The 1,507-nt window shown below is 47.5% G+C and overlaps 1 protein-coding gene across 1 annotated transcript; it reads right to left on the bottom strand.

The window, feature by feature from the left end:
* Positions 1-502: 502 nt before the first annotated feature.
* Positions 503-1,168, bottom strand: LOC106632863 (casein kinase I-like; the record flags this gene model as incomplete). Its single annotated transcript, XM_042217830.1, is given in 1 exon segment — positions 503-1,168. A coding segment is annotated over 1 exon segment (76 nt), but the record flags the coding sequence as incomplete, so codon positions are not given.
* Between the last annotated feature and the right edge of the window lie 339 nt (positions 1,169-1,507).

The raw sequence follows: 1,507 nt of genomic DNA, 5'->3' as shown, positions 1-1,507 counted from the left end.
CCCTTTTCTTTCCCCCAGTCAAGTCTGTCCCGTGTGTAGCAAGTGAAAATAAAATAAACATTAAAAGGTGAATCAAATAGACCATTAAGGCAAGGCTGGGATGGTCCATTTGGTAAAGTAAATCCGTTGGGCATCTTTCTTTGCCTTTAGACAAGAATTCTGATGCAAAAGAACCAAACGGGACAGGCAAAGAAAAAAAAAGAAAAGGACCTGCGCAGTACACACAGTAACAGTACACACTCTTCCTCGTTTTGTTCCTTGTTGTTTCCGTACTTTCAGGCTATTGTATCATCCCCCCCCCGTGTAACCCACCTTGTGTTTCTGCCGTTACACTAACTGCACTGTCGTGGGTGAGGGCTGCAGGGTTAAACACCACACACACGGGATAACAAACAGTAAATATCACGTAGACCCGGAAGTCCTGCAGCGGTGACCAAATCTTCACTTTCTGAAGCGCAGCAGTGTTTTGAACGGCACGTTTCAGGTGACAGCTTCCACTCACCTAAGTAGATGTCCCCGAAGGACCCACTCCCGATCTTCCTGCCCAGCCGGTAGCGGTTGCCCACTCTGAGCTCCATGTCCGCGGTGCTCTTTGACACAGTCTCCTTATCTTAGTTAAGAAGCACTTCTCCTGCTGTATGAAGGAATATTAGAGCTTTGAGTCCGTCGGTGTACACAGCCCGGTCCCTTTCGATCTCTTCCTGTAACAGCGCAGGTTTCACCATCCCCTTTTACTCTTTCTGACCACCGGAAGTCTGTAATATCGGTATGGCCCGGTACCGTGAAACGCGTAGTCTATGCTCTCCGTAGTTTGGGGGCCACTGTGATCCCAAACTTAACGATGGACTCCGATTACTCTGATCCAACTCCAGACAGCTGAACGGGTACGCAGCGTCTCCCAGTCTGTGAAAGCTGTCACTCGCTGCTGACGTCACTTCCCCTAGCAACTACAGGCAGATGTGGAAAAAACATGTCAAAGTGAACTCTCGACACTTACATGTCCTCATACAGACACGGGAAACCTAAACACACTTTGGAGTACAATAAAGCGCTGGCTCGGTGACTGCGGTGACTATACGGAAGCAGAGCGCGTGAAGCCGCTCGCTCTAATCACAGTTCATGTTGCTTCTTTGGGTCGAACAGAGTCCAGCGTTACTGTGGTGAATGTTTTCGGACCATGCCCACAAGTCTGTTGCTATTTTCTGATTGGCTCAATATGGACCAACCACAGGTTTTTTTTTTCATTGGCTGTTAGGAAGCTTCTCACGTGGCAGGAGTGTGTTTTTAAAGTTAGGTAACCCGCCCTCACGTGTACGCCAATGCGCTGTCTGCATGCTGCATTCAAGTCCTGTCAGAATGTGTGTTTTTATGGCTTCATCCCGCCTCACAGTTCACAGGATGAGCTTTAAATATAAAATACATTTTGGGTGAAAATACTCCCTCCACGTGAAGGGTCCATGTAAAAGAAGAAAAAAACAACAACAAATGATTGTTGACCACACAAGAA

Source organism: Haplochromis burtoni, unplaced genomic scaffold (genome assembly GCF_018398535.1).
Source record: "Haplochromis burtoni strain Fernald_Lab_line unplaced genomic scaffold, NCSU_Asbu1 Contig_3176, whole genome shotgun sequence".
Classification (NCBI taxonomy): Eukaryota; Metazoa; Chordata; class Actinopteri; order Cichliformes; family Cichlidae; genus Haplochromis; species Haplochromis burtoni.
The sequence above is the reverse complement of the archived record's forward strand: the minus strand, read 5'-3'. Positions and strand labels throughout refer to the sequence as shown.